This window comes from Pelodiscus sinensis, chromosome 1 (genome assembly GCF_052426305.1).
Source record: "Pelodiscus sinensis isolate ZL-2025 chromosome 1, ASM5242630v1, whole genome shotgun sequence".
NCBI lineage: Eukaryota > Metazoa > Chordata > Testudines > Trionychidae > Pelodiscus > Pelodiscus sinensis.
This window is the reverse complement of record NC_143052.1, coordinates 129,560,409-129,586,592: the sequence shown is the minus strand read 5'-3', so window position 1 is coordinate 129,586,592 and position 26,184 is coordinate 129,560,409. Positions and strand designations below refer to the sequence as shown.

The 26,184-nt window shown below is 47.2% G+C and overlaps 1 protein-coding gene across 7 annotated transcripts in view; it reads left to right on the top strand.

Annotated features, from left to right (window-relative positions):
* The first annotated feature begins 9,350 nt into the window (after positions 1-9,350).
* Positions 9,351-26,184, top strand: part of LOC102450231 (protein mono-ADP-ribosyltransferase PARP12-like) — a 41,300-nt gene continuing 24,466 nt past the window's right edge. The window contains exons 1-5 of one of the 7 annotated variants that reach the window (XR_012896470.2): positions 9,351-9,708; positions 17,937-18,069; positions 20,945-21,206; positions 21,331-21,453; positions 22,857-23,096. Coding sequence is in view for 5 of the 7 variants with exons in the window: in XM_075900932.2 (XP_075757047.2) it covers positions 9,422-9,708; positions 17,937-18,069; positions 20,945-21,206; positions 21,331-21,453; positions 22,857-23,096 (1,045 nt within the window). In the remaining 2 variants the exon portion in view is untranslated. Of the gene's footprint in view, positions 9,709-16,488; positions 17,740-17,936; positions 18,070-20,944; positions 21,207-21,330; positions 21,454-22,856; positions 23,097-26,184 lie in introns of those variants that run through there. The other 6 variants (XR_012896469.2, XM_075900932.2, XM_075900893.2 and 3 more) reach the window with 6 other exon arrangements.

The window sequence follows — 26,184 nt, the reverse complement described above, 5'->3', positions numbered from 1 at the left end:
ATGACTTATGAGGAGAGGCTGAGGGATTTGGGCTTATTTAGTCTACAGAAGAGAAGAGTGAGGGGGGATTTGATAGCAGCCTTCAACTTCCTGAAGGGAGGTTCCAAAGAGGATGGAGAGAGGCTGTTGGCAGAACAAGGTGGTGTCAGATGGCAGAACGAGGAGCAATGGTCTCAAGTTACAGTGGGGGAGGTCTAGTTTGGATATTAGGAAAAACTATTTCCCTAGGAGGGTGCTTAAACACTGGAATGGGTTACCTAGAGAGTTGGTGGAATCTCCATCCCTAGAGGTTTTTAAGTCCCAGCTTGACAAAGCCCTAGCTGGCTTGATTTAGTTGGGATTGGTCCTGCTTTGGGCAGGGGGCTGGACTTGATGACCTTCTGAGGTTGTTAGAGAAAAGAAACTGCTCCCCCAGTAAAAAAGTTTGGCCAGGCCGCTCTTGCTATAGTGGGCTGCGGTACTCCTTGGGAGAAACCGGCCCTACCCTTCCTGCATACCATTGCCTTTAGAAAAAAGGAAGGTGTGAAAAGGGGAAAATAGCCTCAGACTCTCCCACCCGTCACCTTGGCGTGAGAACTGCGGGGCTTACCTGGTCGCATGAAACCTGCACAGTTTCGGCTCAACCCCTGGGACACAGACCCCCCCACTTGGTGACCATTGGGCCATATATGGTAATATGCAAGCGCGGGAAAGCGATGTGCAGATTCGGGGATAAATACCCATCGCACAGTTCGCTCTAGGAGGTCTTCGCAACACACGTACCACTGTGCGTGTGCCTTCTCGTATACTTCAAAGCGCTGCCGGCCTGATCAACCGACCAGCCACCTCCCCCGACTCTCGGGCGTAACCAAGGCCTTCGCAACTGAACCGATATCTGTGAAATGTTCTGTGTGCTGTGTAAGTTGGTATGTATGATTTGATTTTTTTCTTGTGGTATAAGCTTAGTGTTGTAGTTGTTTTGGGTAGTACATAGAGTTTGTAGTTATCACTGTTATTTAATTAGTGTAGCTGGATATTTTAAGATTAGAGACTATTCCCCTTGCCATTCCCATCCTTATATCTCTGACACGTTTAACTAGAAATCATAGAATAAATATAATAAATACTGTAAATCCATTATTAACACGGTCTATTAAAAATCTTAGAATAAATACTATAAATTCACCATTGTCATAAATAAATATTTTTTATTTGATAAAACTGTCCACCTGGTTCTGTCCTTCCCCCCTTGGGTATTCATCATCGGACCTGTGATTCTCGCGACAAGGTCTCTTCCAGTCCTATGATTCTATAATTCTATGTTTTTGTCATCTCCTTGTTCGCTGGAAGCAAGAATTCTCTGATTTCTTCAACTTTGTACTGCATGTCCATGGGCTGAGCTCCGGGGCAGTTGCTGCTCAAACAACCACAGACATGATGGTAAAGAGCCCGAAAAAGTTGGAGCTGTGTGAAGTCACGGAAAAAAGGTACCAGAGAGAGGAGTCTATCCCAGAGGCTCAGCCAATCATGGGGAGTGGAGAACACCAGGTATTGAGTGTCAGGTTGGTCAGTAAACCATCTCCACACTGGTGTGAGGGGGGTGCACAGGAGATTGTGTCTGCAAGTGACAGAGACTTTTTCCTGTGTGTGTGTGTGTGTGTGTGTTGGCGTTATCATTGAATTGATGGTGCATAATTAGAGAAACCAAATAATAAGCTAGTTATGTAGACTAACAGCTATGGAATGCAATATTACAACTCTTTTCCTTCAGCTAAAATATTAGAGTCTATAATGCTGCATGTGCTCCCTCCCATCCTTTCCCCTTCCCCCCCCTTACTTCTCCCCAATTGTAAAGCATCGATTCCAAGCACATCGGCCGTCATCATGAATGTTCATCGGGTGCGTCGGACATAGTTAGGGTTTTTCTTTTTAGTTTAGGCTAGGGTTTAGGCCACCATCGCCTGTCCGAGCTGTCCCGAAGAACAGGAAGAGGATTCGTGGTTCATGCGGAAGGCTCAAGTCAGCGTACCCAATTCCAGTCATCTTCGAGGGATCTCCTGGCTGTTCCTCTCCCGAGGCCCGGAAGGACCAAAGGATTGAGGTTGCCAGCTTCGCCGTCATCTTCCGTCGAGGGATCTCCTGGCTGCTCCTCTCCTGGGGCCCGGAAGGATCAAAGGACTGAGGTTGCCAGCAACACCACAATCGTCCCTGAGTCTAGACTATGTTACATATTCTTTTGTGTGCATCTTTTAACCTTTCTTGCTTGTTTGTTATCTATGTTAATATAGTTCTGGTTTAAATTTTACTTAAAAGTTGTCAGTATTTATTTATGCGCCACAAACCAATGACCACTTAAAGGGACGACCGGTGATAGATACAGAATTTGGTGTCTGCATTTTGAAAATCCTCTTAAATTTAGGTGGCTAATTGACATCTCAAATCATTTATTACAGTTACTTTGAGTAACACAATAACCAACACAATAATCAACTGAAAAATTGTCTATTTTTATTTACAAGCAGGAGGGGGAGGGGGAGGAGACCTTCAACTGGGACAGGGACAGGGAGGAGACCTTCAACTGGGACAGGGAGGGGGAGGAGACCTTCAACTGGGACAGGGACAGGGAGGAGACCTTCAACTGGGACAGGGACAGGGAGGGGGAGGAGACCTTCAACTGGGACAGGGACAGGGAGGAGACCTTCAACTGGGACAGGGAGGGGGAAGAGCTACTCCTGGGAGAGGTGGCCCCTGCGAGCACTCCTGCGGGGGCGGAACTACACATGCGGGGCAGGCCGCATTGGGGCAGGCTGCACGGGGAGGTGGGCAGGAGGAGGGGGCATTGCAAGGGCGACAGGAGCAAGGGGCTTTGGAGGGGCGGCAGGAGCAGGGGGCATTGCAGGGGCAGGAGGGGGCATGGGCAGTTCTAGGGTAGGGATGGCGGGGGTATGCGGTAAGGCCATGCCATAACGTATTGCATGTGCTATGTGCGCTGTGAGGGTGGCGATGGAGCCCAGGCCTCTTGGCACCATTGCAGGTCCCTCTGTACGCGCTCGCAAATGGACGCCTCTATTCGCTCGACCGCCTGCACATGCCGGCAAAGGAGCTGGTTGCGATGGCGGAGCCTGTGCCTGCGTGGTTGGGCAGCTGGGGGTGCCGCTGCTGATGGACTGAAGGGTCCCCAGCTTGTGCTCGGTCCCGCTGTAGGGAAGAGAAGAAAGGATGGGTCAGTCAGGCAGGCCAGCCACTGTTCCCACACCTCATGCCCTCCACCCCTGAGCCCAGGTGACCCCACAGTAGTGTGGCTTGGGCCCACTTGGTTCCCCTTCTGCCCCCCGTGTTGTACGTTTGCAAGGAGGAATGCCCCTGGAGTAGGGTCCTCCTCCATGTATTGTAACCACCGGTCTGTGTCCTGGCCCCGTGGACGGTGGGAGGGCGCTTGTGTTGCGTTAACCTGTGGAACTCCCTGCCAGTGGAGACTGTGAAAAGCTTTGGGCTAATCACTGGTGTTTGACAGGGAGCGAGATGCATCCCCACACAGTGCCTGGGGCACATCTGGCAGAGGTGGTCTGGGCTCTCAGATCCCCATCGCGTGGGATATCTCCTGGACGGAACCAGAAGAATGACTGGGGAGGGGGGTGGTGTCCCATCCTTGCAGCAAAACTCAGGCGGCCCTAAGGGCGGCCCAAGCGCTTCCCCCCCTTCTCCCTCACACTATCCCTCACACATGGTAGCCCAGGTACATGTGTGGCCACAGTGGGGACTTCCCTCGGGGAGCCAGCCAAGGCACTGGGAGCAGGCGAGGGGCTCGGTGGGGGCCACGGTCACAGGGCTGTGATGCTGTGGTTTACCCAAGAGCAGCTGGCTGTGCCTCACAGCCAGGCATGGGACAGTGTGCCGTTCTCTGTGCTGCACCCTTGCGGAGGTGCAGGCTCTGGGCTGAGTCCCTGAGGCCCTGGCCAGTTCCAGCCGGCATCCACTCTTCCCCCTGGTCCCGCTGAAATGTGTGTGAGCAGCACGGTCCTAGGCGTGCCCTGCAGTTGCCTGCCGCGGCCACGTGCTGCTTGGTCACCAGGCTGCACATGGTTGCACGTGCTGCTTGCTGCCTAATGCTACACAGCATGTAGCTCACGTGGCCTGAGTGACATGCTCTCCCCCTCGCCCCTCCGGGCACCTGGCTCCTCCCCTCCGCCCCCCCGCCCTTGTGAGTGCAAAGTGAAAGACTCACCGGTGGATCCTTCCCCGGCCTCGGAGGGGCTGCTGGAGGGGGCCTGCTGGGTGACGATGCTGGCCTCCTCCTCCGACGCACTGCTGTCTCCTTCCCCCGCTTCGGTGGTCCGGGTGACCGGGGGGGAGGGGGGTGCTCGCAGGTGTCTACGGGCACATCCGGGGCTTGCGGGGCTGGCTGGCCAAGGATGGCATGCAGCCGGTCGTAGTGTGGGCAGGTGTCTGGTCCTGTCCCCCTGCCCTCGTTGGCCTGCACGTAGCCCAGGCACAGCTCCTTTACCTTCGCCCGGACGTGGTCTAGGTTCCGGGCAGGATGTCTGTGCTGGGCTAGTACCTGGGCCATGCGGCTGTAGGTGTCAGCATTGCGGCGCCGGGACCTCGTGTCATGGAGGCCCTCCTCCTCCTGCCAGAGGTCCAGGAGGGTCTCCAGCTCCCTGGGGGACCACGAGGGAGCCCGTCTTTTCCGGCCCCTGGGGGCCTCCTGCGCTGGGGGTGCAGGTGGCTCAGCGCCCGGAGCTGCCATGGCTGGCTCAGATGGCTGCTGAGCAGGACAGGGGTGCCGTGGCAGACCTCAGGGCAAAGAGCTCTGTGGCACGGTCCTGCCACGTGTGCTCAGCAGCCTGCGTGTTCTTTAAGAGCTCGGGTTACCAGGAAGTCCGTGGCTCCTATGGGGTCTCCCGGCGATCAAACCGTTTTTTTCCGTTTAGCCTGCTTTTGAGCAAAAGCGTTAGCTAGCTGTCTACACTGGCCCTTTTGTGCAACAGTTTTTCGCAAAAAGGACTTTTGCCTGAACGGGAGCAGCAAAGCTTTTCTGGAAAAACGGCTGATTTCGCACAGTAGATCGTCAGTGCTTTTGCGGAAAATCAAGCGGCTAGTGTAGACAGCTGGCAAGTTTTTCCGGAAAAGCGGCTGATTTTCTGGAAAAACTCGCCAGTCTAGACACAGCCTGAAGGTTTCCATCACAACCATTTGTTTCATTGGGGACTGTGGGCATGGCAAGGGATGTACTCATCGAATGTAACTCCACTGACTTACAGTGATGAATTTGAAGCCAGATTGTGTGGCTTGCCTTTTTGTTTGTTTGTTTTTACTCTTACATATCCATCCCACAAGCCATGTATACTGTAACTTTCGTTGGTTATAGACTGGCTCAGAAGAACCATTTCAGGACTAAGATTTTTACATTTTTTTTGTCTAGCACCCTTTTCCTCTATATAAATGTCAGGGACTCGAACCCAGATGGCGTCCGTTCGTTGTCTGACCGCGAAGAGACAGACAACGCCAGCAAGGTTCAATCATAAGCTCTTTATTGAAGAGTGAACACAACAATAGAGAGCGGCCTGTCTCCAAAGAGAACCAGCCACGATTTCATTAACAGGTAGGCTTATATAGACAGTTCCGTTGCATCATAGACTATTCGCCCAAGCAACCCACCGCCCTTTATCAGTTAGAAACTTCTAGTATCCATGAACACCTGGCCAACTATACATCATGGCCTTAAGCAATTCATAATGCATCAGCAACTTTCTTATCAGCCTAGAAGACAGGTACCGGGCAACAAGGAGACAGTTTGTTGAGAACATAAACAGGGAGTTTGGAACAAACAGGAGAAGAGCAGAAACAGGGAGTTTCCTTATCAGTTCTCAAAACAAACTGTCCCTCATCACGGCAGGTACAAGAATGCAACTTCTTACTTATCTTACTTTTGCAACTTAAGCAAGCGTGTAGGGTGTGCCCCTACTTGAACCTATCTCCAGTTCTGCCCAGGGACTACCCAGAAACCTTTGTTACGTCTGCTTTAGCATAACTGCACTAGGCCTAATTTTCTAGGGCCTAACAGTCCCCTCTTTGTCCCTAGAGTACCATGAAGGGACTCTTGGGACACACTGCAACCATTTACTACTTGGTGGCGCATGCCTTAGTGCCCATCCAACATCCACAACGAATTATGACATAGAGAACTACTAAGCCACAAATAATGATGACAGCGCTATGAAGTAAGTTATGGAGCCAACCACCTATATTTGGAAACCAGCTAAACAGGTTGCTCCACCAGGAATCCCCTTTCTTCCCTCCATGGTCCTTTGCTACCTGCATAAGATGATTCGCTCTTTCCCAAGTGGCGTTATAAACATCGGGAATATACACACAACACTCTTGTCCTATCAAGGCACATGTTCCCCCTTGAGAGGCTAGTAGAATGTCTAGTGCTAAGCGATTTTGGAGAACCATCTTCCAGATCTTTTTCTCTTCGGTAGCCAGATCAGTTAAAGCATCAGCAGTGCCTTTATTTTCAGAATCCCTTGAAGCCTCATTACTCCTTCTCCTACTCGATAAAAGGCCCCACCACAGGCATGGGGAAATCCCGCACAAGCACCTGTCCAATCATTCACAGCCCACCAAGTAAGAGGACGAGATTCCTTAGCATCTGTCTCAGCGTCCCTTCAATTTCTAATCTTTCCAGTGGGGAGATGAGGGCGGTAAACAGCAGGTGGCTCTAACCAGGCCAAGTAGCAGGATCCACTCCATGAGGGAGGAAGAATTAAATATGCCTTGTTACCGCACACCCAGTATACTCCAAATAAAGGTGTGTTCCACGGTGCCCAACTACGGGGAGCAACCGGTGTTAGAGGACTATCAGGAAAATAACAAGCATAAAGCAATCGGTGACCAGGTCCCTGATTGCAGTGAGTGCAATTTAAGGGAGAGCAGTTATAAGAATTATTTATCTGAAATAGGATACACAAGGAAGGGTCTATAGTCATCCAGGTAGGGAGGAGTGAAATAGAGATTCCATTGGGGATCAGATATTTCAATCTCTTTCCTTCCACCTGATTCCTGTGACGGGAGAAGTTGTATCGTGTTTCTATCCTTTCAAATTGGTACCTAATATGTGAGATATAATAAATTTCGCACTGACTTTCACCAACCCATAAAGTATCGGATGTAGAAGATCCTTTGAGAAGACACCATTTACCGGGTCGCTGCCACACCAACAGATATTTATCTGTATGGATTCCGGAGTTTGCCCAAGTTATATTCTGGGTGCCTAAGGGATCTTTCCACGATGGAGTCCAAGTCATATTTGCTGCGCTAAGGGCAATAGGAATCATGGGAAGGCCCTTTTGACTATCTATTTGCATTAAGGAGCAAATCCAGCAGGATATGTTACGTAATGCAGGCATGTGAGCCTTCATTTCATGAGCAAAGCGTAGGAAGGTATTAGCCTCTGATGCTTTCACATTCCATACTACCAAAAGAGCAAAGCAACAAATAAAAGACAAAGTAACACACAGAGGACCCCGAAAATATAACAAAGCCATTCTTCAGTAAAGGGGTACCACAGATCTGAGTCCTTTTCAACCGAAACTTCAGGTCGTCCAAAGGGATAGCAGTCCATTTGCCTCGGACACAGATGCCGTCTGCTTCTGGTTCACCCGATTCGCGGTGGGTTGAACGTGCGTGGCTCCCTAGAGGTCAGACGTCATCTGCTTCTGGGCCTGGGTTTCTGGTACCAGGTTTGCAGTGCTCCTTGTTGGGGCCAACCTGCGTAGGCACTGGAACCGGTTTGCAGTGGGAGGCATGAATCCAGTGGGCAATTTCTCGTACTTTATAGCAGTATGGGTGGTCAGAAGGACTTGGTAGGGACCTTTTCACCTGGGTTCCAGGGCAGTCTTCCACTGGTGAACCTTCACGCAAACCCAATTTCCTGGTTGTAGTTTATGGCACGGCACAATCAGGGCCTTCTGGAAGGCGTCCTTAACCTGAGAATGATAAGACTGTACACACCTCATAAGTTCCTGACAATACTTGACTATGCTTTCTTTAATAAGCGTGGCATCAGCCAGGTCAATTTTTTTGGCTGCTTAACAATTTCATAGGTCGGCCACATGCAATTTCATGTGGACTGAGTCCAGTTTTTCGATTAGGAGTCGCTCTCATGCTCATTAGGGCAATCGGGAGTGCTTCTACCCATGTTAAGCCAGAGTTCTTACATATTTTAGCAAGATTTTTTTTTTAATCCCGTTTCGTTTCTTTACTGCTCCTGCGCTCTCTAGGTGTCACGCACAGTGCGGTGCTTGTCTGATAGAGTAGTACTTTGCTAGTTTTGTTAAACAATTTGTCCAGTAAAGTGGGTACCTCTATCACTGGAGATCACAAAGTGTATTTCCTATAATGGGATGTAATGATTTAGAAGTTTCTTTGCCACTGTGATGGCATCAGCTTTTACCCATTCCAAACACAAGCAAACAATAACTAGCACATAGTCAAAAGATTGACATTTAGGCAACAGAATAAAGTCCATCAGGCATGGTCCCAAAGGTGGAGGTCTGGTTGCTGGAACTGTCTTTACAGGTTTACCTACATTGTGGGCTTGGCAGACAGGGCAAGCCAGGCAGTAATCTTAAGCAAGCGTGTAGGATGCACCCCTACTTGAACCTATCTCCATTCTGCCCAGGGACTACCCAGAAACCTTTGTTATGTCTGGTTTAGCATAACTGCACTAGGCCTAATTTTCTAGGGCCTAACATAAACAAGATTGTCCTAATCACCACTGCATAGGATATGAGGCCCTGGATCTACCCAGGCACCGTGCTTTTCTAGGGTTGCCAGACGGTTTCAACAAAAATATTGGACACACGTGACATTACATCACAATCTACATTACATCTTATTTAGAAAATACCGGACATTTCTATTTTCTCAATTTGTTTCCCAAACAGAAAGCTCAAACACTGGACTGTCCAGTTCAAAACCGGACACCTGGCAACCCTATGCTTTCCATGCTGCTGGGTGTAATGGTGCAAGGGCCAGGAGCATCAGGCTGGTGGTTGGTTGTGGGGGGCCGGGGGTCAGGCAGAGGGGCAAAACTCTGACCCTAATTTAAAGGGGCTTCTGTTACGCCTCCTCCACTGTGTATTCCAGATGACACCAACATCTTTCTGGTTTGCAGCTGGTCTCCCTCAGCGTTAGATCCAGGATACATGTCTGTAAATGAGGGTCTAAAATGCCCTCCCCTCCTGCTACATATTTTGCATGACTTCGCCTGTTAACTCACAGCCCTTCCGCCCATCCCCCACGGCCGTGCTCTTCTGCCTTCAGTTTCGATTCTTCTTACCAGCTGGACGGGAGGAGGCGCCTGCTCCGCCCAAGAAACCCAAGCGAGCGGAGCCGCCCACCGCTCAGTCCCGTCCTACCCCCGGGGAAGCGAGCAAGGATGTCGGACCCCGCGGTCTGCAGCTTCATTACCAAGGTGCTGTGCTCCAGCGGGGGGCGGCTGGAGTTCAGCCAGATCCCCCAGCACGTGGGGCTCCCCGAGCCGCAGCTGGAGCAGATCCTGCGGGATGTGGGGCACGAGCGGTTTCTGGTGCACATGCAGGGGGGCTGCCGCTGGGTGCTCGCCGTGTCGCCGCTGCGGCTCTGCGTCCGCAAGGAGTGTGCGGGCTGCCAGCGCCTCCACTTCTGCAAGCTCAACCTCATGGGCAAGTGCAACTTCGGAACCCGGTGAGTGGCGACGGGCGGGGGGCAGCGCGGTGCGAGGAGGAAAAGTTGGGAGGGAACTCGGCTCCAGGGTGTCAAGGAGGGGGGAGGCTGAAAGGGGCGGGGTGGAGCATGGGATCAGGCATTAGATGCGAGGAGGGGGAGGGGAACGGAGCAGGGAGTCCGTACCAGTTGCTGGGTAGGAAGGGGCGGGGTTAGGCACCAGGGTGCCAAGTGAGGGAGAGGGCAGGGGGATCTGTGGCACACAAGATGGGGCCTGGTTGTTGTGCTTTGCACGCCTGAAATTCTAGGTCATGGGGGCATGCAGCTAAGGAAACCCTGGAGCTCTGAACATGGGTGGTTACAAATGGATTATTTAGTATCTCTCTATAAAAAAAAAAGTTCCCCCCTGGGGGGGCGGTAACAGAATGACGTCATCTCACCCGAGGGGGGCATGAAGTCATCGCACCAGAGAGAAGGGGGTAGGAGAGCATAGCGGGCACGGGGCGCAGCCCGCAAGTAATACATTTAAATAGGCTTTCACTTAGGTCATGATCTCAAATACATTGAAAATATATTTGAACAAAATCAGATTTATGTAAGTAAATATTAAGGAGTGCACAAGAGCACCGAGCTATACAGGCCCATCGTGCCCAGGCTCCAGTAATAAACCCAACGGTTTTAACCATAAGGGTGATGCTTCCTGGTTAACGATTCCCATTCCTAATCCCAGCTATCAGGTGACTAGATGTCCTCCTATAACGCTGGATATGATCGGGGTGTCCTCACTAATGACTTATGTTATAGCTGAAAATTATGATGGTGTTGTAATTTGTCATAACCCAGATCTGACCCCTCTCAGATGTAATCCATATGTTGGAAAATCCAGCCTGTGTTGCTTCTATAGCCTGTAAAAATAAGATAGTTAAGAAGAGCTGCTAACAGAATTGGAAGAACAGTTGTTCGGATGATACCTTCCAAAGAAAATGTGCTGTGCTTTTTATTCTTTTTAACTAGAAGATTTACCTGGCATTACTCGGCTCCTTAACTGAAATAAGTTTTTTGTTTTTCTTCACTTCAATTATTGCTCTGGGGTGGGGCTGGCAATGAGGGGTTCATTGTGCAGGCTGCCCTAGGGACAGAGGACAACCCGCATCCTTTCTCAAGGCAGCAACTTGGGGCCAGGTGAGAAGTGCTTCTCCATGGCCACTTACATTCCAACAGGCACAAGTGGGGGAGGGGTGCATGTTCCCCAGCTGAGGGACAGACAGACACATTCACACAAACTCTCTGAAATATACAATAGATAGCTATCCCTTTCTCTACTCCTGTTCCTTGCTAGCCCAATGGGGTCATAGCTATCCTGGTCCCCATCTCTGTCATTTTGCAGCCTCCCATGGCCATTCTGCCATATCATTTCCTCTTGCCACACCCTTCCCTTTCCATTTTATGAGAAGCAATTGAATTCCACACATATCCCATTATCCTGGAGCAACCAAACCCTCACTTTGCTTTAAGTTATGATAAGAGGAATCTGGGTACCAAATTTGGTGGTTCTAGCTCTTACCGCTTAGGAGAAGTTCTTGAATGGATGGACAGACTGACAGAGTCACATTTCTAAAGTCTCTCTCTTTCTCTATAAAAAAAAAAAATGTTCCTGTGAGACACAAAGTGACGTCACCACGTCACAGCATCCACAGGCTGGGGCTAGGCATGGATGGGTAAAGCCCCGCCCCCACCCCACTCCTTCTGCCCCAGGCCCTGTCCCCGGAGCCAAGCCCCATCCATTATCAATTGGAGAGATGGGGCATAGGATTGCCAGTTGTCTGGTATTGGCCCGGACAGTCCAGTATTTGCTGCTTCTGTCCAGTAAAAAAAAAAACCCACAAAATACCGGACAGATGGCCGCTTGGGACATTCTTCCCCTGTAGCGTCTGGTGGGGGTTGGGAGCGTGGGATTTAAAGGCGCTGGGACTTTTTTTGTGTGCGTGTTTTTTTGGGGGGTTTTTTAACCAATTTTTTCTTCCTGCCATGTTCGGTATTTTTTGTGAAACTGTCTGGCAACCCTGCTCGGGCACCATGACCTTGGCCTTCCCCTGCCACCAGGAGGTGAGCCGGACTAGGCACACCATGGCCTAGCCTTCCCCAGATGCTGGGGGCAGGGCCTGGCATGGCCTCGCTTGAGAGGGGTGGTTTAGCGTTAGGCTGAGGGGTGGCCAGGGGATGGCTGGTGTTGCCGGGGGCGGGGAGGCAGAAGGGGTCTGGGGTGGTGCGGTAGGGTATGTGTGAAGGGGCTTGAGCTGGCATGGCCAGGGGCAGGAGAAGGGGCTTGGGCTGGCAGGGCTGGGAAGAAGGTGCCCAGGCTGGCGTGGCTGGGGGAAGGAGGAGCAGGGACGGGGAGGGAGAAGGGGCTCGGGCTGGCACAGCCGCAATCTGGCCCTGCCTGGTGGCTGTGGGGGAAGCTGGGTTTGCCTACCGCCCACGATAGGGGGGTTGCTGAGCATAGTGAGCAGGGCGTGTAACTCCCTAATATACTATCTTAGGCTTTTCACTTGGCAACCCCACAAATCTCCATCTTTATCACATTTTTTTGTTGTTTTACATAGATATAAGATGATATTCAAATTTGTCCATTTCCTTTAGGTTCATAAAAAAGTAGACAGTATGTTGATAAAATGTGGAAATAACTCTTTTCTGGGTAAACAGCCTCTTTTCTTAGGCAATGCAATATTTTTCTTAACTTAGGAATTTTTAACAGTTTGATTCTGCAACAAATTATCTCAATTCTGTTGGACAAGTAAGCTACTTTAGTTTATGCTGGAACAACCCAGAAAAGAATGAGATTGTAAGGGTAAAATCTACACTTAAATGTGCATGTGTTATCTCCTCCTGAACCTAATCCTGCTCTTGATTACACCTCTGTCACTGTTGACTTCACTTCTATGCAGGCTCCAGGAGCCTATTCTCAAAGGTCCTGCTGCAGAATAAGGGGCCTTAAAGCAGAGAATTTACCTTATTTATCAATAAAACACCAGGCAAAATAGAATGTTGATATGGGGAGGGAAAAAACTCCAGAAATCAAGTCTTGTACAGGAGATGTGACTCAATCGCAGCATGTGAACAGAAGGTTCAAAAGTCAGTGAGATCCCAAAAGGGTAAGGACTAAAAAGTAGTTAAATTTAAACAGTGTCAGGAGAAGTTTTATTTTACAAATGTTATTATTTTGGTATGCCTGGCTACGGGGCTTTACTGAGTTACATTTTAGGCTAGCCAGACTAACAGCATTGTTTCTGGATCTGTCCTTGTTCCCCTCTGCGTTTCTCATTTTCTTTTGTTTTCATTGGTTCTCACTGCAAATGGCCTATTGTGGCTCTGAGATAAACAGATCCCTTTTAATATTTTATTGTCCTAATGTCTTCCAGAATTTCTTCCCACCCTTCTTTGTACAGAACCCATAAGAGTGGGTTCCATATTCTTTAGACACATTTTATAAGTCATTCCTCTGCCTTCCTTGTCACTCTCTCAATGACTTAACCACCTGCATTCTGCTACAAAGACCTTTTACATCTGCACTTGAAAGGGAATCCTCTGAACTGTCCCGTGGCACCTTATAGACTAACTGAAGTGTAGGAGCATAAGCTTTCGTGGGCAAAGCTTATGCTCCTACACATCTGACGAAGTGGGTCTTTGCCCACGAAAGCTTATGCTCCTACACTTCAGTTAGTCTATAAGGTGCCACGGGACTCCTCATCGCTTTTGCGGATTCAGACTAACACGGCTACCCCTCTGATACTTGAATCCTCTGAACTGTCATTCATGTTAAAATTCGACACTTTCCAAAAAGGACTGAACAAACATTTGAACTATCTCACCCATTACCAAGATAGTTTCCCCAATTATCACCTCTAATACCATTAACTCACAAACATCCCACTCTTCCCACCTCTAATATCATCAATTCACAGACACTTACCTTCCTTCCTCCCCCCCCCCTGCATCCCCCTCCTGTTCTGCAATGTGATTTGTCCTTTTCATATGTGTTCATTTTTTTAATTGTATCCTTTGGTATATATGGTTGTGACTACTTTCTTCCACTATTTGATCTGAGGAAGTGGGTCTGGCCCACGAAAGCTCATCATCTAATAAACCATCTTGTTAGTCTTTAAAGTGCTACATTGTCCTGCACTTTGCTTCAGCTACCCCAGACTAACACGGCTACATTTCTATCACTATTCCTTGTCAGTGAGTGTGCAATGGCCTTGTTATATGCAATTCCTTTCTCTAGCCTGAATGCATGTGTGAGCTCTTGACACTTTCTCTACACTGGCAGTTGAGCTACAAAGCTTTTGTTATTCACAAGTACTTAACCCCACCCTCCCAACTACAAAAGCTTTGCTCTGGTAAGTACTAGTGTACATTGCTGCTCATGGGTGGGGGTGGGAGATGGAGGGGAGATTGAAGCAGGCTTCCCCCCCCCTTGCTGCCTCTTTGCATTTGCTTATCAGATAGTTGTCAGGGACTCTAGCCCAGACGGCTTGATTTGTTGTCTGACCGCAAAGAGACAGGCAACACCAGCAAAGTCCAATCACAAACTCTTTATTGAAGAGTGCACACAACAATAGAGAGCGGCCCGTCTCCAAAGAGAACCAGCCACGATTTTAGTAACAGGTAGGCTTATAAAGACAGTTCTGTCGTGTCATAAGCTTTTCACCCAAGCAGCCCACCCCCCTTTCTCTTAATTAGAAACTTTTAGTATCTATGCATATCTTGGCCAACCATACATTGTGGCCAGAAGTGCTTCATAATGCATCAGCTACTTTCCTATCAATCACAAAAGGCAGGTACCAGGAACAAGGAGACAAGGGATTTGAGCACAAACAAAGGGCAAAAATAGGGAGGTAAGATTAGCGAAGGGGAACAGAAACAGGGAGTTACTGACCAGTTCCCAAAACAAGCTGTTCTACTTACAGTAGGTACAAATATGTAATTTATCACTTATCTTACTTCTATAAGCTAAGCCAGCATGGAGGGTGCACCTCTGTTTGAACCACATTCCTGGTTCTGGTCAAGAATACTCAGAGGCCTATGAAATTAGCCTTTGTTAACTTTTCTTAGCATAATGTTGACCAGGCCTTGTTTTTCTGGGCCCAACATAGTCAACTAGTCGTTCATATCCCAACTGCAGGAGCAGTAGCTGGAGCCAGCTCAAGTGGCCAGTGGTCAGCCACTGGGGTTAAAGCAGTAGCTGGGGCCAGGATGGGGCAGAAGCAGTAGCCAGAGCTAGTACTGGATAGGAATGTAAGTGACTAGTTGAGTAGTCGACTACCCGATAAGCCTAGGCTTCTTGGGTAATTGATTATCAGAGGGGTAGCCGTGTTAGTCTGAATCTGCAAAAGCGGCGAGGAGTCCTGTGGCACCTTATAGACTAACTGAAGTGTTGGAGCATAAGCTTTCGTGGGCGAAGACCCACTTCATCAGTCCCATGGGGGGCTGTATGGAGTATAGTTAGTCTATAAGGTGCCACAGGACTCCTCGCCGCTTTTGGGTAATTGAGTCACTACTTGACTACCTGCTCCCCAGATACAGAAGCAGCAAAGGGGGGAGCTGGTGCTGGGAGGAACTGATTTAAAAGCCAGTTCCCTGGTGGGAGCCGGAAAGGCTCTGTCCCAGCTTGCACCAGGTCCCGGATCTACCCCAGCTGTCGCTCTGCAGTTTAAATGTAGTAGGAACTAGGCGGCCTGCTCACCCGTCTCCTACTGCATTTAAACTGCAGAGCTGCAGCGGGTCCCCTTATCTACTAATTGTGTAGTTGATACAAATTGTATTGATTACATGATTAGTCTGTTACCCACCTCTTAAAATCCTTGATACTGGAGCAGGAGTCGGTAGGGGTGCTGGACAAATTATTTTAATGTGGGTGGAGAGACATAGAACAAACATGTACATGATAGAAACCATTTCAAGCCAGGGGGTACAAGAATATCTTTAGTTCCAGCACGTATGGGGGCTGGATCAGCTTCCAGGGGCAAAACTGAAGCAGCTTGACCTTCATTTCCCAAATAGCTCTGCCCAGTACACACACTCCTCCAGTGATGGACATTCTTGCTGACAGGTATTTTGAAATAAATTACCTAAATCATTGAAATTGGCTTGATTATATTGTGTTCTTTTGACAAAATATACAGAATTTTAAAATATTGTGTGCAGAGCTTTTTAATTCTTTGGCACAGAATTCTCTCAGCAGTAGATTTTAAAAGTTATCGGTTATAGAAAGCTACTTTCAATGTGCTGGATACATAAAAAACCCAAACCCATTATCAAAACATGTTTTGCTTTTAAAATTGATTAAAGAAAAGCAATAATGTCTGCTATTAATGAATTGAATTCATTATTTCTGTGGTCACCATGTCCTTCAAACTTTTAGTAACTCTTATCTCTCTCACATTTAGTTTTTATGCATAGACTGTCAGAAGAAAACAAGCTTCCCTGAATTTTCAGCTCCTAACTGGTTTCTTGCTTGAATGAATTAGTCATTGTACTGAACTATTTGAATAAACTGAAAGGAAGAAAATAAATATTCTCTCTGCACATACAAGAACCTATGGTTGTGAAAAGCTTGTTTAGTACAGTACTGCAGCACATGCTGTTCACAAGTGCTTAGCTAGTGACTTTGCTTAGTTCATTGTTTTGGCAGCAAACATCTGATAATTTTTCAATTTAATGTAAATTATTTTAATAGATTATATTAAATTTAAGTCTTAACACAGGCTTTATATTTATGTTTTAAATAAGTTTAAATTAAAGGTTTTTTTTAAATAAACAAAATCAGATTTAAATAAAACATCCAGTCTAGGACTTGTCCACATGCTTGTTGATCACCTCCAAGAACTCTAGTAGATTAGTAAGGCATGATTTTCCTTTACAGAAACTATGTTGAGTTTTCTGCAACAAATTATGTTAATCTATGCATCTTATAATTCTGTTTACTATAATTTCAACTAATTTGCCTGGTACTAACATTAGATTTACTGGTCTGTAATTGCCAGGATCACCTATAGAGCCCTTTTTAAATATTGGTCTCACATTAGCTATCTTCCAGTCATTAGGTACAGAAGATGATTTAAAGGATCGGTTACAAACCACAGTTAATAGTTCCGCAATTTCACGTTTGAGTGAATGCCATCTGGTCCCGGTTACTTATTACTGTTAAGTTTATTAGTTCGTTCCAAAATTTCCTCTACTGACACTTCAATCTGGGACAACTCTTCAGATTTGTCACCTAAAGAGAATGGCTCAGGTTTGGGAATCTCCCCAACATCCTCAGCCATGAAGGCCGAAGCAAAGAATTTATTTAGTTTCGCCACAATGACCTTATCATGTTTGATTGCTCCTTTACTATCTCTGTTGTCCTGGGCCCCACTTCTAGGTTAGCAAGCTTCCTGCTTCTGAGGTACTTAAAAACATTTTGCTATTACTGTTCTTCATTTCCTTTTTGGATTTTTCTTCTTATACTTTTACACTTAATTTGGCAGTGTTATGTTTCTTTCTATTTTCCTCACTAGGATTTAACTTCCACTTTTTAAACAATGCCTTTTTATCTCTTACTGCTTCTTTTACTTGATTGTTGTGCTGTGGTAGCACTTTTTTGGTTTGTTTACTGTGTTTTTTAATTTGGGGGTATACATTTAAGTTGGACCTCTATTATGGTGTCTTTGAAAAATCTCCATGCAGCTTGCAGAGATTTTATTTTTGTCCTTGTACCTTTTAATGTCTGTTTAACTAACTTCCTCATTTTTGTGTAGTTCCCCTTTCTGAAATTAAACGCCACAGTTTTGGGCTGCTGAGGTGTTTTTCCAACCACAAGGATGTTAAATGTTATTACATTATGGTCACTGTTTCCAAGTGGTGCAGTTATATTTACCTCTTGGACCATATCATGCTCCACTTAGGGCTGCATCATGAATTGCCTCTCTCCTTGTGGGTTCCAGAACCAGTTGCTCCAAGAAGCTGTCATTTAAGGTGTCAAGAAACTTTATCCCTGCATCCCATCTTGAGGTGAATATGAGGAGAGTTGAAATCCCTCACTGTTACTGAGTTTTTATTTTTATTTTTTGAGTCTCATCTCGTTCCTTCTCCTAAACTCACTTTGCTGTCCCTTAAGTGTGGTTGGTCTTGTAAGCCATGCTGGTTGAAGATCCATGTATTTGATCTGACCTTTGTTTTGTTTGATCTGACTTTTGTTTCCTTTGCAGGGCATGTAAATACTCCCATGATATCTTCTCAGATGGGAACCGCAAAGTACTGAAGAGCCATGAAGTCAGTGGCCTTAATGAGAATGAGCTGAGGGTCCTCCTTCTCCAGAACGACCCTTTCCTCCTGCCTGATGTGAGTCATACTGATTTCATAAGGAAAGGCCACTTGCTAACTAGGAATGGAAGAGGTGAGGGATTATGTTGAAGCTAAAGCATGGAACTGGATATCAGGGAAGCCATGCCAACAAAAAAAACATTAATGTCATTGGGGTATCTGAGCAAAATGTGTTGTGTTATATAGCAGGTCAGAGTAGATCAGGGTGGGCAAATACTGGCCCCATGGCTGGATCCAGTCTGCCAGGGATGGCGCCTTGTGGGCCCCCCACTGCTGTATTACCTACACTTTTGCAGGTATGAGCAATTGCAGCTCCTGTTGGCCATGGATCGCTGTTCCCAGCTAATGGGAGCTGCAGGAAGTGGTGTCCTGGACCACATCGCTTCCTGCCACTCCCATTGGTCAGGAATGATGATCTGCCGCCAATTTAAGCTGTGATTGCTGGTACCTGCAGTGATGCAGATAAATATAGCGACCTACCAGAGACTAACCCTGGTGAACCACCACCATTTTATTGCCCACACCTGGACTAGATGATCTAATTGCCCCTTCTGGCCTTGGAATCTATTAAACAAGAATCAACCAAGACCGGGACAGGAACTTAAAAAGCAACCACACATTCCCCTTTCAATCAACATGTTTATGAATGAGTTGAGATTCCAGCACCTAGTCTATTCAGTAATAATGAACCTGAAATCTGAGAATGATTGAGAGTCTCATGGATTTAGTGCTGTTTATCCTTTTTAACCTTTATTTGTCCCCAGAGACTTGTTATGTGTGCGTTTATTTGTCAGCTGCATGTGAGATATGCTTTCGTATTTCCTGGTTTCATTATCTCCTTGATGCTGTGTTTGCATTTGCTGTGGAAACTAAGTCAGTTGATTTGTCTGCAACTTTCCTCTTGTCTGTAACCGGTGCCATGAATATATTTTGTACAAATGTTGTGTAAATGAAAAACATGAGAGAGAGACAAACATGTAAGTCCAGCATGATGTCTGACTTGCTTCCTGCATACAATCACAACTTCTCCAGTGTATAGTCATGACTTGAAGCTTCTCCAACAATTCCAGTCCTGATCTACAGAGGCATACATGCATCTACTAAAGGAAAAATCGAATCCAACATTACATAAGGATATCCCTAATTAACAGTCGAGTCCATTATAAATCTTTTTACTGGTCTTTGTCAGTTTCTGCTCCAGGGCACAAGCTCCTAGAATCCCTATGAAGTGACAGACTGGTTGATCTGTTCCAAAGTCTAGCTGTCAACTAAAACCAATTAAGATTTCTTTCCCTGAAACTTCTAGGGTTACTCCTTTCAAAATGGGAGGCTTTAATAAATATCTGTGGAGGCATGAATGTCTGTTAGCCTGGTCCTGGAGCCATTGAAAGTACTGTGAAAAGTTGATTGACATGAAGGAGAGGCAGTTTTATGAGTATATAAGTGCAGGTATGAGATGGAGGAACCGCTAAAGAGGGTAAAAGTGAATCTGCGATGGGAAAGTGACTGAAACACAGAAAAATATGTTGTACCTAGCTGGGGAAGACAGGGAAGAGAGATTGTCCTCTGGGAAGAAAAAACAGTGGCAGTGAGCATGCTACACATTAAATACTAAGGGTCTTCTAGCTTTATATACCTTGTCAGTCAGATTAGACATGTACCATTCCAAACCTGGACATCCTGTATTGTCTACTCCCATTGCTAGGTTCACTGTTAGAGTGGAAAGTTCCATTCTGCCACAGGAGCAGAATTTTCAGCTGTGATTGTGGGTGTCCTTGGCCCAAGTCATTGAGAGCCTGCTCTCTGTTCAGTGAGCAGATAAAAATCAAGGATAATGCATTTCGAAATGTACTCTTAGTTTCTTTTGGCGATATTAATTTTGTGTCTAATTATTTGATGTGCCATTTAACTCTTTACAGTAGTATCTTCTAGTCATACTCAGCATTACATAGGACTTTTCCCATCAGAGTATTTTGACACTAGATGTTGTTGCAAGACCAAATAGCACTCTTTGTTAATTAGGGAGACAACATCATTTGTGTATGAATTGTAAGGTGTGGCTCATTTACTTCTCAGTCCAGCCTAAGAAAGATCTAGAAAAAGCACAGAACAAACCTGTCACCTAAGCAAAAAGGAGGCTTGGCCGTTGCAGCTTAGAATTTCATATTTTTAATTACTGTAACATCTAGGAACCTTAGTCATGGACGGCAGGACCCAGCGGTACTATGCGCTGTGCTAGGGTTGACCGATAAGCCTCACCCTTAACAGGTGAGGCTTACAGGTTACGGATAACTGGCGGGGCTGGAGCAGCTCCCTGCCTGCCATGGGAGGGTCGCAGACAGGGTGTAGGAGGGCGTTCCAGCCCAGCGGAGGGAGAGGGGCTGCTCCAGCCAGGGTGGTGTGCCTCCTCCCACACATGCCCCGTTTAATCAGTTAACCAAATAAACAGGATTTTATAATCTTACACTGAACAAATAGGAACAAAACGAGAGACCTTGCCTTGGGAAATGATGAATTTATGCAAAATATTACATATCGTTCTATGTTTATACAGCAACTAATGCAATGGGTGCTTGGTCCATGGCAGGTGCAACACAAATCATAAATAATCTATGCAAACAATTTGGTGTGGCCAAAAGTGCCATTTGTTAGAAAGGTTGGCATGCCCTTCTAGAAACTTCACTCAGCTTTGAAATCCATGAAAATGTCTGCAGAAGCTTACAATGTCTATTCTCTGTGACCTTCCACTCCACAAATATGGCCCGGTTACTGCATCTAATCGATAGTGTCTTTTTTTGTTTGTTTTTTATTCCTGTTTTTTTCATCACAGAATCCATATGCAAGTCAGGTTAAGCAAAGCCTAATGACGCATTTTTCCTCCCTCCTTGCCCAGGTATGCCAATTCTATAACAAAGGGGAAGGACTGTACGGGTCTTGCAGCCAGCAAGGCAGTTGCAACAAACTTCATGTTTGCCGACATTTCCTCCGCGGAGAGTGTAGGTTTCCAACGTGCAAGAGATCCCACAAGATTCTGGACAGCAATGTGCTGATGTTGCTGCTAGCAGAAGGATTAAATAGTAGTGTGGCAGAGAACATCCAGATCATCTGTGATCACAAGCATGCCGAGTTCAGCAAGGTGGTGGGCCAGAGGAGAAGTAAGTGTAAACAAACAGGTGTAAATTGTAGCATGAATGATACTTCAGCCTCTCCCTTGGATGTGCTGGAGGCTATTCTTTACCTAGTGCTGTGTGGGATTCCACCATCCTTTTCTGCTTTCAGTGCCACAGTACAGAGCAACACAAGTTAGATATAAAGTGGAACCAAGTGCTGGGAATCCAGAAGAAATCAGACCTAAGCCCACTTCTACACCAGCCTCTACACCATATGTGTCTCCATCACAAGGTAAAGCTATACACGTACCAGTTAGTTTGTATGTTCAGCCATCTTTTCTGCTTTCCGCATCTCCTTAGTACTTGAGCCTAGGCTGGATATTGACAATCCCTCCTCCTTTCCTTCAGTAGTTGTTCTGCTCACAAGAATGGATCAAACAGTGGCTAGATCCTATCATAGACCATGCAGAGGGAAGCACTTGTACACAATATGCATTGGTATCTCTTCATGCACATAATAGATCCCTGGCCAGTAATTGTACAGTAAGTTGCTACTAAGGGCTAATAAAATAATTTCTGTTTTCCTAGCTGGAATGAACACATTCATTTGTAACCATTACTACCGACATATTATGTAGTAGCATGTTGCTGGGGAAAACAGTGTATTTTCATTGGACATTCGGTGCAGGTCATGTACTCATGTAAACCAGTGTGATACCATTGAAGTCAACTAGCAGAGGATTCAGTTCATTGGCAGCTTTTTGTGGTATTATGTTGTGAGTCGCAGTGGAGTGCTGGAGTGACACCAGAAGCTGAGAAATTATTGGGGTGAAGACAAAGGCACAGACTTTTTTGGACTGTTAACTACTAGAAGCTAATAGAGGCTAATGCAGAGACCTGCTCTCCCTACCTGCCTTTTCCCCCTCATCCTTGAAGCTGAAGATTTCATTTAATTTCTTTTGTTGTCCATCTGTTAGTGGCTTTGGCAGCTTTGTTAGTATGTCGATTTAAATCATCCCACATTGTGTTTTATTGTTTGGCATCTTTGTTCTCCCCATCTCCTATCTAAGAAGTAGAATATAAAATTTAGTATTACAACTTTATTCGCTGCGAGGTTGTGTTGAAGCCCACTCTGAGATATCAGTAATGTAGTAGAGAGGGAGCCCAGAGCACAAAGCCTGGTGCAAGACCTGTAGCCTGAACCATAGGCAGAAAAATCAGGCCATACTCTGAACCAAAGACAAGCCATGTATCAGTCAGTGCTTATGTGTTCGCTGTCTGTTACATGAACTTGGCAAAGGGCTAGTGGTGCTAAAAAATCAGGCACTCCCAAGCAGTGTTCCTGCTAAGGTGTGCGCCTGCGCGGGCTAGCACCCAGAATTTGAGGCCTGCCCACCTGCCCAGGAGAGCCACGCAGGGGCTGCTCTGGGGCAGGGCTGATTGGCAGGTGGATACCCTGCCCCAGGAGCAGTAGGGAAGCCACCACCTTCAGCAGTTCCCCAGGGCTGGAGCCATGGGCCAGGCAATGGGCAGCAGATGCTCTGGCCAGAACCACATGGCAGGCGGTGAGTTGCTCTGCCAAGTCCCATTATCATAGAATCATAGAGCTGGAAAAGACCTCAGAAGGTCATCAAGTCCAGCCCCCTGCTCTAGGCAGGACCAATCCCAACTAAACTATGTAATTATCAACCCCAGCCAGGACCGGAGCCGGAACTGCGTGTCAAGTGGGCCAGAGCCACATGGCGGGGAGCGACTCTGGTGACCGGAGGTGGCTAGGGTCATGTGGTGGGGAGCCTAATGGGGGTGCCAAGACCGTGGCTGCCTTCCTCACCCTCCCCCCACCCATGCCCAGCTCAGCAGTGAACAAAGGTTGCGAGGGGGAACAAGCAGGAGGCCGGTTCGCAGCACCTCACGTCCCCTGCAGAGCACTAGCAGGCAAGTGTTTACTGTGGCTGGCTCCTCTCCCCTGTGTAGAGCAGTGGCACAGACAGGGACCCAGCTGTTGCTGGGGGAGCTATGGGGGGACTTCCAGGGAATCCTGGTTGATGACAGAGGCCCCCTGCAGAGGTGTGAGACCTTCCTGCCTGTCCCATGTCTATCACCCTCCCCTCCCCAGTCCTGGAGGTGGACACAGTGCCCTGGCTTCTCATGCTGTTGCTGCTTCTGCTTTCCCCGGAGTGCCAGGTAGGTTGGAGCCGCTCTGCCTGGTTCATGTGTGGAGTGTGCAGGCTGGGGAGCCTCGCTCTACATGTCTTCCGTTCTCCAGGGTTGGGGACTGAGTGTCCTAGAACAAGCTCCTTTTAGGTTTAAGCTCATGGAGGGTTTTGTTCCGTTGTCCAAGAGCTGTCCCGTAATCCCTCGACTTTGGAACTTCTGTTTGGCAAACTTTTGTACAGCAGTGGAGCAGAAACACTGAACCTTAATCTGGATTTTAACTTTCACTGATAACCTGATATTTGGAGGAGAGGGAGTTTTGGTTGGTTGGTCGATTTTTTTTTTTTTTTTTTTTTTTTAAGTGCATGGTTCCTATAGTACTGGATTTTATTATGGGATTTTACACATCTCTGAAGTGTTAGGCATTCTTTCCAGTTCTAAAATCCTATTATGTCATGTTCTGGCTGTGATCTGACCGTTCGTGTGTTGAGGAGAGAAATCTCATGTACACCATAATGCTATATTAATGAGGACTTTTTAGTGGGGGGTGGGAAGAGAGATCTGTAAATCAATCTTCAATCTCCCGTTAAAAATCTGTTCTCTGGAAAGAGCAAAGAAATTAGAACACTTTCTCCCACTCACTGATTCTCCCCCCCCCCCTCAGATTTTTCGTTAACTTCTCTTATGCACACTGATTGCATGACTATTTTGAACTCCTTTATATTTAAAAAAAATGGTGGCCCACATTTACAAACCCCCCTCCCCCCCAGAAATTCCTGCATACGGGCCTGTCCTGGCTTCCTAACTGTTCCCTGGGCAGGCTGCGTGGTGGCTGCCCAAAGCTGGAGCCGGGCTGTGGTGCGACCGCTCATGGGGCTGGAGCCCCCTGCATCTCTTCCTCCCTCCCATACCTCTCTTTTGCCCCTCAGAGCCCTCTGCCCCCCAATGCTCTGCCCTCCCTCCCCATTCCCACATGTCACTGCACCACCCCTAGCACCTCACTCTCTGCAAACCCAGAGCACTGGCAGCAGCTTCCCTCTGCCCCAGGTGGGGACACACAGCTAGCCCCATGAAGGGTAGCCTGGGGCAGTCCCTGCCCTGCACATAGGCTGACCAGGGAGTAGTGCTCCCTGGGGGGAGGTGCACGTCTCACCTTCTCCCCACGAGGTGGGGGGGACGACACGCTATCTGGTGTAGTAAGTTGAGGGTTGGTAACATGGAGTCAGCAGGCCTGAATAAAGGCCTGTAACATAAAAACAGCAACAGGCCTGCAATCTAGTGAGCAAGACTTTGGTTCAGTAACACGACAGCCAAGAAAGAGGTCCTATTGATAACTGTGTGATTGTGTAAGTTAGGTCAAGCATGGAAGGACATAAGGAGGCACCGGGTACAGACTGTGAGCCAGAGGGGAGTAGCAGAACATCTCAATAAGAAATGTCTTGGTACCAACTGATTCCTCAAAAACTAATGTACATACCGACCTAGGTTCAGGACCGGGTCGAAGTTAACAGCATGAAGGATAGTAAGTGAGCCCCCCTTCTGCAAGGGGAGGGGTGGTAACTAGGTAACAGAGGGTGGCAGCCTGGTAGGTAAGAAGTGATGTAACTTCTTTGTACATGTCTATAAAAGGGCACTGCAGAGGGTGAGCGCCAACCAACCCTAGTTGCGGGGGTGCTTTATGCACATTTGTATGTGGGGGCGTTATTAATGCTTACAGAATGCACAGTGACTTAGTGTTGAGACTTTCTGCTAACAACTGTTAACGCGTAGCATTTGGCAATACACCTGCTCGACTGGTTTCATCCTTGCCTGAATCTATCATTTCTGGGGGCTCTCGGAGATCTACTGCATTGACCCAAGTGCACGGGGTTTAACTCTTTAGATAAAGGGAGCACATGCATGCATGCAGCCAAAAATTTATCAGCACCGACGGAGTAGAGGACCTGTCAGGAACTCACCAGGACAACCCCAAAACCCTGACTGATGACACCTGGGAGAGTCTCTTGGGGAGCCATGCAACTTGTGGGTGCACATCCAAACAAACGCACATGACCTCATTGTTTGCACACAAGACACAACTCACTCCAATCATGAATGGAAAAGCTTAGAACATAAGAATGGCCACACTGGGTCAGCCCATCCTGCCCATTGGCCACTGTCGGCAGACAAAGGTTCATACAGTCCAGTATCCTGTCTGCTGATGGTCGACAATGCCAGATGCCCCAGAGGTGGTGAACACAACAGGTAATCATCACATGAGTCCTCTTCTGTCATCCATTTCCAGGCAAACAGAGGCTAAGGAAACCATTCTTACTCATTCTGGCTAATAGCCATTGATGGACCTAACCTCCATGAATTTATTTAGCTCTTTTTTAAACTCTGTTAAAGTCCTAGTCTTCACAACATCCTCTGGCAAGGAGTTCCACAGGTTGATTGTGAACTGTGTGAAGAAAAACTTCCTTTATTTGTTTTAAACCTGCTACCGATTAGTTTCATTTGGTGATCCCTAGTTCTTATATTATGGGAACAAGTAAATAACTTTTCCTTATTCACTTTTTCAAAACTAGTCATGATTTTATAGACCTCTGTCATATCTTTTATCATATCCTACATTTTATAGACCTATATCATGCGCAAGCAGTGTTCTTTGTAAGCTGAGTGCTTGGACAGCCTCCCCAGGAGACGTTCAGGTGCCTTCCTGCTGATTGGCAGAGTGCCCACAGCTGACTACTGCCAGTAGCATGTGTTTCTATTGGTGGTGTGCATCCACACATTCCTTGGTGCATATAACAAAATTTATTCCACTCAAAGATAGAAAATCTTAGAGGGAACATTTCTCCCATGTAGTACAAGGCACAGGTATTCATGT